At 36.4% G+C, this 14922-nt stretch overlaps 1 protein-coding gene across 3 annotated transcripts in view; it reads right to left on the bottom strand.

Annotated features, from left to right (window-relative positions):
- Positions 1-6108: 6108 nt before the first annotated feature.
- LANCL2 (LanC like glutathione S-transferase 2) overlaps positions 6109-14922 on the bottom strand; it is a 29054-nt gene continuing 20240 nt past the window's right edge. For all 3 annotated transcript variants that reach the window (XM_058182284.1, XM_058182285.1, XM_058182283.1), the window contains 4 exons: positions 12504-12686; positions 10333-10509; positions 9180-9252; positions 6109-7180 (listed from right to left, as the gene is read on the bottom strand). In XM_058182284.1, the coding sequence (XP_058038267.1) occupies positions 7065-7180; positions 9180-9252; positions 10333-10509; positions 12504-12686 (549 nt within the window). In that variant the 3' untranslated portion in view covers positions 6109-7064. The remainder of the gene's footprint in view (positions 7181-9179; positions 9253-10332; positions 10510-12503; positions 12687-14922) is intronic.

Below are 14922 nucleotides of genomic sequence, written 5' to 3'. Positions count from 1 at the left end.
TTGAACTAGGCCTTTATGTTTAAAGTAGTGGAAAAGCTGGACTTTGGATTGGGCTTTATATTGGGACTGAAAGCTATCTATACAGAAAGCTTGGATCACAGTGAATGGAGATTTTACAAAACCATGTGAAATCCAGAATGGAACAAGACAGTGGGGTCCTTTATCCCCTTCATTATTTATTCTAGTGTTGGAACTGTTAGAAATATTAGGCAAGATAACAGAGCAAAAGGACTACAAATTAAAGTACATAATTACAAATTACATGCATTTGTTGATGATTTGGATCCACTAGAGAACATTGAATATGTTCTGACACGAATCTCAAACTTGCTGCATGTTGCCATCATGTGATGTATTGTGACTTTTTCCCCTTCATGGAGCAGGGATGGGTATAGCCTACATGGGATGCATCCGATCTACGGGCCACCAATTTGACACCACTGTATTATGAGGAATATAAAAATATTTGGAGAAATAGCGGGTTTAAAAATAAATTTAAAAAAAGACAATACTGATTTAAGAACATAAATGTGGATAATCAGAAGAAATTGGAATTTAAAACCGATTTTAAAGTTGTAAAAAAGGTACAGTATTTGGGGGTCACTCTTACTGAGGAAAATTCTAAGCTTTACAAAAATTATTATGATAAAATATGAAAGGAGATAAAATTGGATTTAAATAGATGGCAAAAAATAGATTTGTTATTAATGGGAAGAATTTCAGTAATTAAAATGTACTTAGAATGTAATTTCTATTTCAGACTATACTGATATTGGTTAGAGATTCTTCTTTCAAACAGTGGCAGAAGGATATATTTAAATTTATTTGGCAAAATCAAAAAATCAAAAATTAAATGTAAACTGCTACAAGATTCTAAAAAAAGAGGAAGTCTGGGTTTGCCAGATTTTAGTTTATATTATGATGCTTGTTGTCTGGTATAGTTAAAAATTAGACTTTGAACATTTTGATTTGAGATTTGGGTGGCATGCCTATCTGTGATAAAGTTAAACCTGGTTTTAAGATTCATAGTGTTAGGCAATTGATCGCACATATATGGTGGAAGTACAAAAGATTAGCTGATAAAGTGCTACTTTCAATATTACCTCATATAGCACTACATAGATATTAGAATGCAAATGGATGACATATCGAAACTTAATATTTGAAAAAGAGGGATTCAAGATAAAGGCAAGAGAACAATTAGTAAAAGATGATTTTGAAAGTTTTAAACTTGATTAAAAAGTGTTGTTTTCACAGGACCTAAATCTGAACTGGATATTAATTTATGTTCTGGAGATGATTACTTGATTTCTAAAGTATATAAAATGTTACTTAAGATGAATCTGGAAGATGAATACATTAAAGATCGTATGATAAAATGGGCAATTTTGGGGGGTATAACACTAGATAAATGGGAGAACATATGGACGAATAGACTAAAATTTACATTAAATTAAAGCTTGAAAGAATTTTTTTATAAAGTGATGTATTATTGGTATTTGACCCCAGATAGATTAGCGAAAATGTATAAAGGGTTTTCTAATAAGTGCTGGAAATGTAGTCAAAATCCAGGTTCATTTTATCATATGTGGTGGTTTTGCAAATATGTGAAAACATACTGAATAGACCTAACAAAGACAATGCAGAAAATATTTAAGATACACATCTTAATGAAACTTCAAGCTTTTCTTTTAAATAAGATGGACAAGCCAATTGAAAAAATGATTTGGGGTGTGATTCCTTCACATGACGTCAGCTGTGAGGATTGTACTTGCAACACTGGAAAGAAAAAGGGATGCCGATTATTGAAGAATGGATTTTGAAATTGACTAAATTAGCAGAGATGGCTTTGCTTGGAGATAATGGACTAGACAGCTTTGTAAGACACAGGAAACTGTTCGTGGACTTTCTACACATTAAAATACAACAACAGATGATTAGCTTAATCTGTTACTGCTTTCTTCTTTTATATATATGTAATTTATTCTTTTACACATATGTAATCTATCTATCTATATATATTGGCTGGGGGTGTGTTCTGTTTGGGGGCTTGGTTGTGCTCAGGTTTGTCTGAGATGCAGGGGGATTTGAGTTGGTGAGCTGCATTGCTGTTGTTTGGCTTCGACCATGAATGCAAAGCCAAACAACAGCAATGCAGCTCAACAATTCAAATCCCCTGCATCTCAGACAAACCTGAGCACAACCAAGCCCCCAAACAGAACACACCCCCATCCAATCAGAGCACAGCCAACCCCACCATCCAATCAGAGCACAGCCAAACCCCCAACCAATCAGAACACACCTCCACCCAATCAGAACACAGCCAAGCTCCCAACCAATCAGTTCAAACCCCCACTAGCAGTTAAAAGGAAGAAACAGCTACGTTCACACATTTCTCCTAGAAGCACGAAGCTGTAAACACCTAGCCTGATGATGACGAATGGAATTTTGTCGAAACGTCACCAAGACACTTCCAATTTTATGGGAGAAAACCCGAATAACCAAAGACAGATATATAGATATATATATACACACACACACGAGAATTTACTGTCATCTTTTCCTTTTTAGCACCACCTGGGATGGATTTTAAATGTTAAATTCATTTGGATCATCTTTTTCTCTTTTTGTACACCATTTTTTTCTTTTGTTGTTGTTAGTGCTGAACCTATGCTTTTGTTTTTTGCATTTTAGCCTTTATAATAATATATAATAATCAGAAGCAGCAGCATGGGAGGATGAATCCACTGCTTTTCATCTGCACTATTCTTTTGTGCTTTTATGTTCTTGGTTGAGAGGTTGCTTGATCAAGTTGTCTAATTTTGGTATTGGGTTGCGGTTTATTGAGTAGGAGGTTTCTTTTTCCTCCAACAATTCTTTGGCATTTTATATTACTTCTTATAATAAAGTTAAGCTACTGTTCTAGTGAGTTCTGGAACACAGTTGGAAAAGAAGTAAATCCTAATTAAATATATTGGATATTCTGATTCTTGCTTTGCATAGAATCTCTTTTGCTGTTCTTTTCATAGCATTGCTAAACATTTGGAGGTTATGTTTCCTCTGTAAATAAGTAAAATTGAATCAAGGGACAGCCTTACATATATTATAATTTTGTAAGGTTTTCTGATAACCTACATGATAAAACACTTATTAAACAGTTTTAAACCTTTACATAATTCTGAATCCTGAAAAAGTCACAAATAGGTGGAACCACAGAAGTCATCTTAAGTAACTCTTAAGGGGGTTAATTTCATGGAAGAATAATCCACCTAAATAGAATCGATGTGCTAGAGTTCTATTTAAGAGTACAACCAGAAATTTTCCCATGGAATAGTATTATCAATTGTGTTTACACCCTTTCTCTCTTCCTCCCTTTCTCCCTCCCTCCCTCTCTCACACACACAAACACACAGAATCTTAGAACTGGATGCAGGTGCATTTATACTTGATTAAGCTGAAAGAGAGCACATAAGATAAATCCAATAAAGCATAGGGGAATTTTAAAGGACTATCGAAATATAGAGAATTACTAGATGAGATTCCAGTGACAGTGCTTTATGTTTAAATGAACATACCTAACTTACTTTCAGCCTCAAATAATATTCTTCCTAGAATAATCATTCATTCCTTATCATTCAAGACCTAATTAGCCAAATTTTAATCATGTCTGGAATTACAGCTAGGCAGAGTAGCGAAGCTTTGTTCCAAATGGGGCCTTAATATTTTGCCCCAATCTCTACTTTATAGGCATCAATAAGCCTCTTTGAACTAGCTGTCAAATCCCACCTAAGTAATGCAAGGAAGAGTGTTCCTTTGGGGCAGGCATGCTAACAGGATCCTGCAAGCTGCCTCCCAAAGCAAGAGGCTATGCTTGCTAATGAGACTTTTCTATAGCACAGCTCTTTGTCTGGGTTTCTGTCACATCTAATAACTACATTCATTCTTGGAGAGATTGGGTGGAGTAGTATGGCCACATATCTTTTTCACAGACTAGACAATGGCAACAATCCTACTCACAAACACCAACTCACGTACTCCATAATTCAACCATATGCAGGAATGAATTCTTTTTTAATAACATCTAAGCAACAGGGCCAGTTAGTAAGATTTCAATACAAATTAGTAGTAATGGTAGAGTACTGCCTGATGAGCTACTTGTGTAAACCTGTAGTTTACAAGCTATTTCATTAAAAATAAAGTTAATTTTGGATGAAATTTGGAGTTTGGTATTTCTACTTTCTCTCATAGTTCTCATGCAATTGGATATTAAATTAGCCTAAAGTCATTCTTTGAAGACAAAGAAGGCAACAATGCATTTCCATCCAAAGTCCAAAGTAGAATTTGACCTGACTAATGAATACATAAGTAGTGTACTAACTTAGGGCAGATATAAATCAACCCAATTCTGTCCTCCTAGCCAATGACAGTTTATCTTTTTGGTTTGCTGTAATTTCCCTAACATATATATCCTGGAAATGGACTGTCTACCTCTCAGCCATCTACTACTCATACTATCATGAATGTCCACTTACTCAACTTACATTTGTCTTTTCACTTATAGACAGTTTACAGGCAGAACTTCACTTTTTTGACTTGGACTTATCTGTTCAAGTCCTCATATAAAAGGAAGACTTGATTTAAACTAAAAGTCTGCAAAAAAACCATGGTGAGTTCTATACTTTGCCTGCAAGGAAATTCAGGACTAATTCCCATGAGCAGCATTCAGTTGACAAATGATTTACAATATACTTTCAAATCAGATGTAAAGCAAATCGTCTTAGAAGTTTCCATAAAACTATGTTTAAAATCAATAGTCTGACTAGTTCTGAGATTAATGACTAAGTTTAGTAGTCAGAAGCTTGTGCAGTAAATTTAAATGGGGGAATTCCATTTCTCTGCAAACTCATTTAGAAGCAAACTATGAACATTTTACAACAAAGTAAGATTGTAATATAGTACCTCAAAAATTGCAGCATTTTCCAAAGAAACTCAGTTTTCCTCATTTAAAAAATTCTCAATAATATATTTTTGTCAGAAAATTGCTCTTCCAAACAGGTCTAAAAATTAAGAATATATCTCAGTTGTAACATATATAGAAGATTGAATTGTAAGATTTGAGCTGCCAGTTACAAGGGAAATTACTTAGTAAATCTTCTCCAGCCTAGTTCATTGTAGATGTGTTGGAATTAAACTCTCAGAAAACACAGCTGGCATGAGAAACGTGAAGTGTCTTAGCTGGGGAAGTACGGTTTACGATTTCTGATATTAAGGTGTTGTGTTGCAAATTTCCTTAAGGTAAATACACCTCTGAAATGAGCATAAGTAATGCATCTATAATTCAATGCAATCAAGAAACACTGAAAAATAATTTTCCATGTCAGACTTTTGGGGAAATTTTGGAATCTCTCATTTTACAAGTTTTTACAAATGGGTAGGTCGAAAATAATTGTTCAACTGTTTTGTATCTTGCTGTCTTTTTTTAAAAAATTTTTTAAAAAAATCTGAACTGCAAAATATTTGACAGTTTTTCCTTCCCAGCCCCACCATCTCTCCTTCAAAAAGTGTTATTGTGAAATTACCCCTTCATGTTAGAAACAATAAAATGGCCATCACAAAAATCAGAAAAGTTTGATATATCTTTTAAATATCCATTCAGTGTTGTTTATCTTTCAGTGACTGGAAAGTTTTGGATTAATTTTAACAGTAGCCTTCTCCCTCCAAGTGGTATACAAATCTTGTTTATTTAGATTTTTTAAAGAAGTTTTGAAATAATAAAGATTTATTTATTGAGAAAGTTCAGTTTAAGTGATCTACTCAACTATGTAGCTCTTGAATGAAAGAATGCAAAGAAAATGAAGTTTCAAAAAATGAAATGACAAAAACAACAGTTATTTCTATGGTGTTTTTTTTTTTTTTTTGACAATGCATGTATTTTTATATTTAGATCATTGCCTTCTTAATCAGAATGTATTAGCTGAGTTCCATTGAGAAACCAAATGAGAATAATTTTTTTTTCTTTGGTTTGTTTGGTTGTCTGCCAAACACAATAATCAGATACACAATACTATCAAAGGGGTAAGGTTCCTCTCCCCCCGCCATAAACTAAAATTTATAATCTAGATCCAACAGCAAAGAAGTAACCCAGCATATGTTATCCCTTGGCAATAAGTCTGTTTCAAATAGAAAAGTGTGAAATGAACAGATTTCAAAGAAACATTTCCACACAGCCAAGAATTGCTGGGTGTAGGACAAGTATAATAAAGAAAAAAAGAGGGAAATTATGTTATCCTATTTAATTGCAGTGCACTTAAACTGCCCCCATAATCTGGATTCACAGATTCCAGTGATTCCAGAGAAATGAATATAGGATGTCAGTGTTGACAAAATAAAAAATGTTCCCTAGGGAAGGAAACAATAACTGTAAAAATGTTGGGCATAATGCATCTAGAAACTGAGTATTTCTAGATTCTGTCGAATGAGATCAGGGCAATTTAACCACATGGGACTTTAAAACTGCTATACTGTGATGGGAGCAAACAAAACACTCTAGAACTCTGAACTTGTTTCCTGGCGAAAGGATTCTGTGAGTTGAGTATCTGGCCTTTCCTGCTTCTCTCATTTATTGTGTCCAACAGACTGGTCCTATTGTCATCATGTACTTGTCAGCTGCAGAAAGAACTGTGTTGTTAGTACAGTCATGCACAGAAAAAACAACAGGACTAGATATTACAGAATGCTTTTCAGCTTTGCAACAAACAAGGAGAAAAATCACAGACAACACCAAGAACATGCAAACACTTGAAAGACCTGAAGAGACAACTGAAAGCCAAACAAGAAACATCCCAACAAACTGAAATTTGCTCTTTGTCACTGTTAAAGATATCTCTTATAAGGAAACATCAAGATATGGAATTCTCTCATTCATGCGCTAATGACAAACGCAGTCCTTTGAAGGACAGCCAAGAAAATTTTCTTGCATCTCGCAGTTTAGGCTCCAACATTGATCCAATATACTTTAGGCACTCGGCAGTCATGTTGCCTCTGGCACCACCTTCAGCTCCCATTTAGCTGTTGCGCTCCTCTTTGTTTTCTTTCATTTGGGGACTAAGTTCAAATGCTGGGAAGCGAGACTTTTCTGGAACCAAGATGTCAGAAAGGAAGTGGATAGCTCCTGCCATACCTGAAAAAGTAAGTTCAAAAGAAATGTGGCATCTTCATTCATAACTTTAACCAGGAGCATGGTGGCAGATACTTTGGGGAGAAACTGGACTAGCTTTAAGTCAAACCTTTCTCATTAAGATGTACAACTGTTAAGCAAGTGTACCTAACACTAACAATTTTAATATAGAGGTCACAACTTTGAGAAAAAGTCGAAGAACACAAGGGTCATCAAATCCCTTCCTGGAAACATAGTACATACCAGTATCTTACTTTTTTAATCTCTTAAAAAAGAAATTACAGTGCTGAAATCCGGTGGTATGTTCTTGGAAGAGTCTAATGAGTATTTTTAAAAAATCAATTCACAAATTCCCATTGCAATATTATGCTGATTAAGAATTACATGGGAATCCCTGCAAGAGCTCTTCCTAGAATAAGTTAATTATTAAGTAAGTAAGTAAGTAAGTAAGTATTAAGTAAGTAAATGCTCTAGAGGAAGAGGATTTTCTGAATCCTTTTCTGTCAGGATTCAAAGCCCAGGACTGGAATGGAATTAGCACTATTGTTCTGGTGCATGAGGTATGCCAAGATCTGGATGGAGGGAAAGCGCCCTAGTCCTCTCAACAGAATTTAGTATCATTTACAATAGTATCTTTCTGGATATCTATTGAGAGATAAATCCTTTCTATAATGGATTTATACTGAGTGGTAGATAGGGCAGGTCGGTCCAATGGATATTCTCTTGTATAATGGCCAGGTTTGGTAATTTTCATCTTTTTGTTTAACACCTACATTCAATCACCAACAGAATCTGTCTGTGGGAGGAGATATCATAAACTGATGATATGCAGTTATATATTTTCAGCTTGAGTCAAGTCAGAGATGCTGTTGGAGATTAGCAAAATTTGGAGATTGCTAGATTAGGGAAGGAACAAAATAGCTCGAACTCAAGGAGAATGATTTATTAGAAAGGATTTCTATCAGATCTGGTTTTAATTTAATTTAATTTAATTTTAATGGGATGGCACAATCTCTGAAAGAGCAAGTCTGCAAACTGAGAATTTGCAGCTGCTTCAAATGGGCAAGTAGAACCCATTGCCATAAGGGCTTTGAAGCAGGAATCTCTGATGTCAGTAATTTATTCTCTTATCAGCACACAACTAGACCACTGTAAGATGGCTATACATGGAGCTGTCTTGGAAGAGCTCTTAGAAAATGTGATCGATGCAAAATGCAGCAGCATGCTTGTTGACTGGTAGGGGAAAGGCGCTACAGTCCTATGGATCTGGATTAGCTATATTGCATCCTGGGGATGTGTTTTTTGTGGAAAAATACAAGCTGCAGGATAGTCTGCAGTCTAAAAGAAAACGTGACAGCACAGATTTATCTGGTATTAGGGGCAACACCAGCATAAATTACTTTAGGAGAATGTACCACTGAGCTCCATTGGACTTATTTCTGAGAAGGCAGAGATTTGTGCTTGTGAATTTTTATTTATTTCTAAATAAATCTGGAAAATAAGCCTTTGAAAATACTACAACTCACTTAGACTTTGTTAATTTCAATGAGTTGTTGTGTGATGGAAAAGGGAATATAGTTGTACACTACCATCCACTTCAATGTTTTTCTAGTCATCCGGATCTCTGAAGTTGGAATTTTTTTCTCCAAATCCAATGACATTTTTCAATCTGTTGCCTTCCTGAAATTTTGGATTAAAGCTTGGCAAATTTCCAGCAGCATGCCATGGAAATGCTTGGGAATTCTAGAAGTTACACACCAAACCCATGTGGAATAAAACTCTTTGTTTAAGCATTCTGATAGCCCATATCTACATTTCATATGCATTTTGTAATATAAAACCAATGCTTTAAGGCTGTTATTCAGAGCTTGACAGATACAAGTATTTTGGTTGCAGCCCACTCAGTTTATCAGAAATTTACATACATCCAAACCTAGCTTTATAGTCCTATGATGCAAATTTATGATTACTGAATACAGAATTCCAAAAACAAGGCTCTTGCCTTCAAACAATGAATATGGTCGATCAGGAATACGGCATCCATGCGCACCATAGTCTAGACACCATTCAGCAAACTGAGAAAATAACAAATAAATAGGAGAATTAGTAAGTTACTTGCTAAATAATATACCTAAATATGTAACTCTGCACAGACTATATAGTAATGTTAATCTCTATTAGTATTAACTCTAAAGAGAAAATGATTAGCAGTTTATATAATGAGCTCTAGTGAGCAACGAATGACCGATAGGCCATTAATTCAGAAATTCAACTGCTGAACTGTCAGAAGATAAGGGCCACCCCCGAGGTGTGACATTATTTAGTTAAATTCAAATTTATATTAAGAATAAATTGTATTATCAATATTCTCATGCACATTCTTACTCCTTAATTCCAACATACCTCCACTAAAATGACTGAATAAATAAGGTGAAAACCTAATATAGTTATCCTAATTGAAACTTTTTTTTAATTGGGAAGAAAATCAGCTGTTGTTCTTCATAGTCTCTATTACCAATTGCTAACTACATTCTGTGGCAGACCCTTGCATTTAAACAAACCAACCCAACCAAATTAGCAACATCTTTTAAGTTTGCAAGTATGGATTCCTATGCTTACCTATCCAATCACCTTCAGCAGACAGGCAACTGAGGTGGAAAATAGAGACTGAATACTTGGCTGGGGGGAGGAGGGGAATGGGAAAAACTGGGCGCAGTTGCAAAATGAAATAGAACATTTTGGAAGGGAACATGGCTGGCTGGCAGCAACCTACATTGCACCTCTGAATACAGACTTTTCTGTTGGTTTCTGCAATAATAATAAATATAGATTCTGGGCATATATCTGCTTTCCTTACTATCTCTTTAGGTGGCAGTAATTTAGCAGAGGGCCGTCAAATTAATTCTTCATTTATTACAACTTGAAGACTTAAAAGAAAATTGTGATTACTGTGTTCTATGTAATCTTGATTTATGAAGCCCTTTCTTTAGAAAACCAAGTGGTACTTTTATGCAGTACTCTTTTTTCCGGCTGTGGGAATATAGGAGTAGCTTATTCTTCTGGTTTGATTTGACTAAAAAAAGAAATTTGTCAGGGACACATCAATAAGAACAACAGGGATTTAGTGTTTCTCTAAACAAAGAGAAAAAAAGTACCTTGCAAGCTCGGTAAAGATACTTTTTATCTTGAGTAAGGTGATAGAGAGACAGGAAAGAGTAGCCATTTCCAGCAGTCCCATGACAGATTCCGTATCCTTTCCTCAACAACCCCCTTTGCCAAATGACATCACTACATTCCATAGCATCCTTCAAATATTTATCTTCCTTGAAAACCTGTGGATATCAAGAAGCATAAAATCAAATGCCATTCTTTGCCAACCTTCAGCACAAGGTTTTACAACTACAGGTAGTCCTCTACTTACAATTGCAATTAAGTCTGCAATTATGGTCATTAGCCATGAAGATTTTTAAATGACTCACCGCATGATCATGCCTGATTTTGCAATTGTCATTAGGTGAACATCATGGTTGTTAAGCAAACTCATTGTTCTCTTTGGGGTATTTTTTTTGCTAAAAGCTGGCAGCAAACATTGCTTTCTGACAAAGAACATTATTAATTGTGGTTATGTGATCACAGGATACTGCAAATGGAGATAAAGGTGAGGCATTGCTGAATGCCTAAAATGTCACGAAAGTACAGGGAGGGAGGTGGTCACTGGAACTTTGATTCTGGGTTGTAAGCAACTTTTTTTGGGGGGGCGGGGCGATCTGTCATAGCTTGGAATGTTTACCAGTCGTAAATCAAGGACCATTACTCCCAAAGCTACCTGAACACATGAAGGTACTGATGCTGGCAAAACTTCTAAAAACCAACTTCTTTGATGAGGTGAATTTTCAGCTAAAGACTGCAAAGTTCTAATGTAATTTATCTGTTGTCTTCTGTCTCACCGCCTGTCTAAATCCAAACTGAAAGCTTCTCAGAACAAGATATAGCTTCAATTTATAACATTCAATATAAATTTTGTATGTTCCAAGTTACAGAACTAATAAAAGAAAAAGCCAGAATGCAGCATTGGGTAAAATTTCATTTAAAACAGTTTGTCTCAACTATGGGACAAGCAAGCATTGTAACTTAACTCAATTTTAAGGTTAATCTGGAGAAGAAACAGAAGAATAAAAACTGCATTACATTTTATAAAGCCACACTGCATAGTGTTGGAGGAATGGATAGTACGTGCTATATAGATTAATATTAAAATATTAAGCTATCGAAGTGCTGTCCTGGTGCCTGGAAGCTGTACGGGTCTGGATGGGGAGAAACAGGCTCAAGCTCAATCCCTCCAAGACGGAGTGGCTGTGAATGCCGGCATCCCGGTACAGGCAGCTGCAGTTGCAGCTGACTGTTGGGGGTGAAACATTGGCCCCAGCGGAAAGGGTGCGCAACTTGGGCGTTCTCCTGGATGAACGGCTGTCATTTGAAGATCATTTGACGGCTGTCTCCAGGAGAGCTTTTCATCAGGTTCGCCTGATTCGCCAGTTGCGCCCCTTTCTTGACCGGGATGCCCTATGCACGGTCACTCACGCTCTTGTTACCTCCCGCCTGGATTACTGCAATGCTCTCTACATGGGGCTCCCCTTGAAGAGCACCCGGAGGCTGCAGTTAGTTCAGAATGCAGCTGCGCGGGTGATAGAGAGAGCCAAACGTGGCTCCCACATAATACCACTCACTGCAGACTGCACTGGCTACCTGTGGTCTTCCGGGTGCACTTCAAGGCGTTGGTCACTACCTTTAAAGCACTCCATGGCTTAGGGCCAGGGTACTTACAGGACCGCCTTCTGCTACCGAATACCTCCCACCGTCCCGTACGCTCACACAGAGAGGGGCTTCTCAGGGTGCTGTCCGCCAAGCAATGTCAGCTGGCGGCCCCCAGGGGAAGGTCCTTCTCTGTGGGGGCTCCTATCCTCTGGAACGAACTTCCCCCTGGATTATGCCAACTGCCTGACCTTCGGACCTTCAAGACCTATTTATTCATCTGTGCGGGACTGGCTTCGTGATTTTTTAAATTTTATAATTTTATATTTTTAGAGAGTTTAATTTTAATAGGATATTGTTTTATATCTCAGCCCATATATAATAAGTTTTTTAATTGTTGTTTTAATTGTATATTGTTCTATTTTTATTATGGCTGTGAACCGCCCTGAGTCCTTCGGGAGAAGGGCGGTATAAAAATCTAATAAATAAATAAATAAATAAAAGTCTGAAAAATTACTTTTCATTTCAAATCACATATTTTTTACTATTATTTGTCTGTCAAACAAGGATGCACCTTATAAGCTTGCATGAGCATATGGATGACTCCAGGTGCCCCATGACACCAATGCACCAGTCTGTCAGTTTCATTGCTTAAGGATGAAGGATAATTCCCAGATCGGAATTTTTTATGCCGCACATAGTCAATGCTTGGTTTCAAAAGTTCCATCAATGTCTCCCGTTCAACATTAGCTGCTGGCTGCAAAAGTAAATAAGATTTTATTTTTTTTCATCCAGTAAAGAATACATTGCTATAAAAATGAAGTGTTTAGATCACATATTTTGATGAATCTCATATCCATGTTGAAGATCTGGAAAATAAATGCCCTAATTTATCTTTGTTTAATTATGGTTAAAATAAAATCTAAATTGCACTTTGATCACTATGCATTGCTTTGTGCATTACAAGAATTTTAACAATATTAAGAATAATGCAATTCACTTGGCTTTCTGTGAAAAGTAGAATAATAACTTGTTCATATATACCAAGAGGGATGTTAGCTTTTCCACATATTTGTTGTTTCCATATTTTGTAACAGTAAAATACTTGAAGACAGATGTTTTGGCTTGCACATTAAACTAGGACTGCAAAACTACTATGCACAAATTCCACATGCAACAGTATCTATTTGCTGTGAAATAGCTCTATAAATCTTTGAAATCTGGACTCAAGTCACAATACATAATCAAGATGTGCATGAACATTCACATCTCTTACGGGACTTGAAGAATAAATGAGCAGCTTCTTCATTTATTCATTAAATGGATAAACCAAAGAATATGATACCATCCTGAAGCTCAAACCCAGGCTCTTGATTTGTGGCACACTTACAAAAGAGGACTGCAAGTCAGTAACATTGAGGACTATACCAATTCAGTTACCTACCTTTGATTCATTTGGAAGCAACAAATCAGGATCCTGGGTTTGCATCTCATATATGCTACTATTTATAGGACCAAGTCATCTCTTCCTCCTCTTTCTATAATATCCTAAGCTTTTTTATCTCATAATGTGGATTATCCTGCATATATGTACATTTGGGTCCAACCAAGATGTGTTCATCCTTTGTTTCCATCCCACTGTCTGGAGCCAATGTGATACCTTTTCCCTTTTCTTAACAGCCCAGCTTATATCAATAACTGGCCAAGGGCAGAATGCAAAAGCAGCAAGAACAACTTTGCTCTGGGCAGGAAATTGATGGCAAATATTTCATTTCAGCCAGGGCTTTAAACTCTTGGCCTCATCAAGGAATAGACTAATAGAAATAGCAAAAGTGTCTTGCGTACAGGATCAGAGTATGGAGAGGCAGTGTTCATTTTAGACTTTAGGCACAAGCTCCAGGGCCAAGGCTGAGCTGTCCTCCAAAAGTAACTAATAATCTTGCTCACTATTTATAATGGCTCTGAACAGGAATAAGTGGCTTTTCCCACAATGCTGAGAAACTGCCAGTCACCAATAGAATAGCTTCCCTTCCCAAACAATGATTCCCCAGTAAAAGCTCTGTGATCTCCCACCCAGTAGAGTAATATTTCAAAGTGGAATTAGAGAATTCCTTTTAGCATAGTCTGAAAAGTAGACAGCTGCAGACAAAAAGTGACCTTTAGAGAATTAGATGACCAAAAAAACAAATACATGGAACAGTTGGAACATCATGAAAACCTTGGTGCTGAGGTTGGTTTGCTTGAGGTCTTTCATTCAACTAGGAAGCATCATTTGTGCTAGTGAGTATGGCATTTAGTCCCTCAGTAACTTATCCTGCCAGTGTTGGTAATTCTGTGATTATTGTTTTCTGCTTGATTGTTGGTCTGTTGTTAATCCTCGATTTTTTGGTGTAGATTGCTGCAAAGGATATGTTATGCTTTTCTGTTTTCTTCTTAGCATGTTATTGGCTCTTTTGAATGATGTATAAATCTAGCTTATCTCTACATCCATTGATAGTTGATTTGTCTAATTGCCATGCTTCAGGAATTCTCTACTATTCTTGAATTTAGCTTGGTCTTTGATACTCACAGTAACCCTGCTGAAATTGTGACTGAGTCTGTCTATGTGTTATGAGATTAAGGACTTTTCATTGTCTTCTGACTGCTACTTGAATGTGCTCTGCTAGTCTTCTGCTTGGGTGCCACACGTAGTGCTTGTTACAGTCCTTATTCTATTATTTTATAGTTGATTCTTGTGTTTTTTTCTTTTCTTCGATTTCTCTAATTTTGGATGGTCTGGACGGTTCCCTAATTTTGGATTAACACCAGACCCAAAAAAAATAATAATCACACAGAAAAACAATATGCTAATCAAGGGGCAACCAAGAAGAAAAACACTGATGTTACCTAGTTGGGTAGTTACCTATCTGAACTCGGAGCAAACAACCATGCTCAAAGAACACCAAGCACTCAACTTTTCAATTCTGAGCTACAGGTATTCTCTTCTATTGGAA

Source organism: Ahaetulla prasina, chromosome 4 (assembly GCF_028640845.1).
Source record: "Ahaetulla prasina isolate Xishuangbanna chromosome 4, ASM2864084v1, whole genome shotgun sequence".
Taxonomy (NCBI): Eukaryota; Metazoa; Chordata; class Lepidosauria; order Squamata; family Colubridae; genus Ahaetulla; species Ahaetulla prasina.
Note: the sequence above shows the minus strand (reverse complement) of the source record. Positions and strands in the feature narration are given on the sequence as shown.